Source organism: Camelina sativa, chromosome 7, assembly GCF_000633955.1.
Source record: "Camelina sativa cultivar DH55 chromosome 7, Cs, whole genome shotgun sequence".
Taxonomy (NCBI): domain Eukaryota; kingdom Viridiplantae; phylum Streptophyta; class Magnoliopsida; order Brassicales; family Brassicaceae; genus Camelina; species Camelina sativa.
Window position 1 is genome coordinate 32,661,868 of NC_025691.1, and position 1,771 is coordinate 32,663,638.

The window sequence follows — 1,771 nt, forward strand, 5'->3', positions numbered from 1 at the left end:
TTCCCCAGCAAAGTAGTTTGGGTTGCTAATAGAGACGATCCTCTCTCCAGTCCCACTGGAATCTTCAACATCTCAAATTCGGAGCTGGTCCTCTTCGATAGTTTCGGTGTTGTATGGAAGAGGAACTTGGAGAACCTTGTCAATAAGGAATCCTCGGTGGTGGCAGAGCTTCTCGATAACGGCAATTTCGTGGTAAAAGATCCAACCGGGTTGTTATTGTGGCAGAGCTTTGATTCTCCCACTGACACTTTACTCCCTGGAATGATACTTCATGATCATGACACAAGCATACAATCCTGGAAAAGCTCACAAGATCCGTCCAGTGGAGACTTCAGATACTTGATCACAAATCTTCAAGAAGGTTTCATTCTTCTTGGCGATGGAATTTACGCGACACGTATCTTTCCGATCAAAACAGTACCTTCCACTACGAATGCCACCTTCCCTGCAATGTTAAGAATGGAGGAAGATGGAGTCGTCCGGCTCCTCGTCTGGCGAGGAAAATGGGAAGTGGACTGGACTTCTCCAGCTGAGGACGATTGTGATACGTACAAAGCCTGTGATGGTGATAATAAGTTCTGCAACATAGTAAACCTTAACCCCATGTGTAACTGTATCAAAGAATTTGAGCCAAGTGACCATCATTCTGGAAAGCATTGCGTGAGAAAGACAAAACTGAGTTGCCTTGAGAAAGAGTTTGCCAAGATGACAAATATGAAGCTTCCAGAGTTTGGAGAGCAAATGATCCACACGATTGCAGTTGTACGGCGTTTGCAAACGTGGACACGCAAAATGGCATGTCAGATTGCATGATGTGGTCAGATTCTGACCCGTTAATTGATGTTCGCAGTTACAATGGCGGCGACAAGGGGCAAGATCTATATATAAAGATAGCCGTGCCTGCAGATTTCGGTTAGTTATATATTTTTCTACAAATAATAATAAGTCGTCTAGATATGCCTTTATTAATAATTACTCTATTCAATATTATTTTGTTTCGCGCGCAAGGAAATAAGAATATGAGTGAAACCACCATCGGGTTGATTGCTGGAGGAGCCAGCACATTGCTTCTCATCTTCATCGTGCTTCTCTTATTCAAAAAAAGAATAAGAAAGATGATGGCAAGAACAATTGATATTTTTTTATTTTTTTATTCTCTGTTGAATCTTATATAATATTCTTTTTCAATACATCTTGTTCGATCGTAGACACTAATTTTTGATTTGCTTTTTTTTGTGTTCATGTCTCATAACGAAAAACAGTGTGTCAACGTGAAAATCCAACCATGGAGATGATAAGCATAACCGAGGAATGGCAATCAAAAGCCATGGATTTTGAAGTCATTTCCCAAGCCACCAACTTCTTCTCTGACTCCAACAAGATTGGAGAAGGTGGTTTTGACAAGGTCTGTATTCATGATCATCTTATATGAAATACTCTTTTCATTGTAAAAAGCACTCTGACCATTGGTTAGATTCAGATTGTGTTTTTTAACGAGAGATGTGGTGACACTGACAGGGTCGGTTACTTAACGGGTTAGAGGTTGCTGTCAAGAGGATTATTAGTATGACACCTGAGGGGATCGAAAACTTTGACAACGAGGTGAGACTCATTGGGCTAGTTCAGCATATAAACATCATCCGACTCATTGGTTTTTTCTCTGACGAAAACGAGAGGATCCTAGTATATGAGCACCTGGAAAACCTAGGACTCAACTCGTGCATTTTCGGTTAGTATAGTGCGGGCCTCTCTTTTCTCGGAAGCTATATAT

At 41.0% G+C, this 1,771-nt stretch overlaps 2 protein-coding genes across 2 annotated transcripts; both read left to right on the plus strand.

Annotated features, from left to right (window-relative positions):
• LOC104703908 (S-locus-specific glycoprotein BS29-2-like) lies at positions 10 to 1,136 on the plus strand. Its single transcript, XM_010419999.2, has 2 exons — positions 10 to 912; positions 1,009 to 1,136. The coding sequence occupies exon 1, from the start codon at positions 262 to 264 to the stop codon at positions 811 to 813; it is 552 nt and encodes a 183-aa protein (XP_010418301.1). The 5' UTR covers positions 10 to 261; the 3' UTR covers positions 814 to 912; positions 1,009 to 1,136.
• On the plus strand, positions 1,235 to 1,734 carry LOC104705193 (receptor-like serine/threonine-protein kinase SD1-7). The gene is made up of 2 exons (XM_010421167.2): positions 1,235 to 1,405; positions 1,519 to 1,734. The coding sequence occupies exons 1-2, from the start codon at positions 1,286 to 1,288 to the stop codon at positions 1,732 to 1,734; spliced, it is 336 nt and encodes a 111-aa protein (XP_010419469.1). The 5' UTR covers positions 1,235 to 1,285.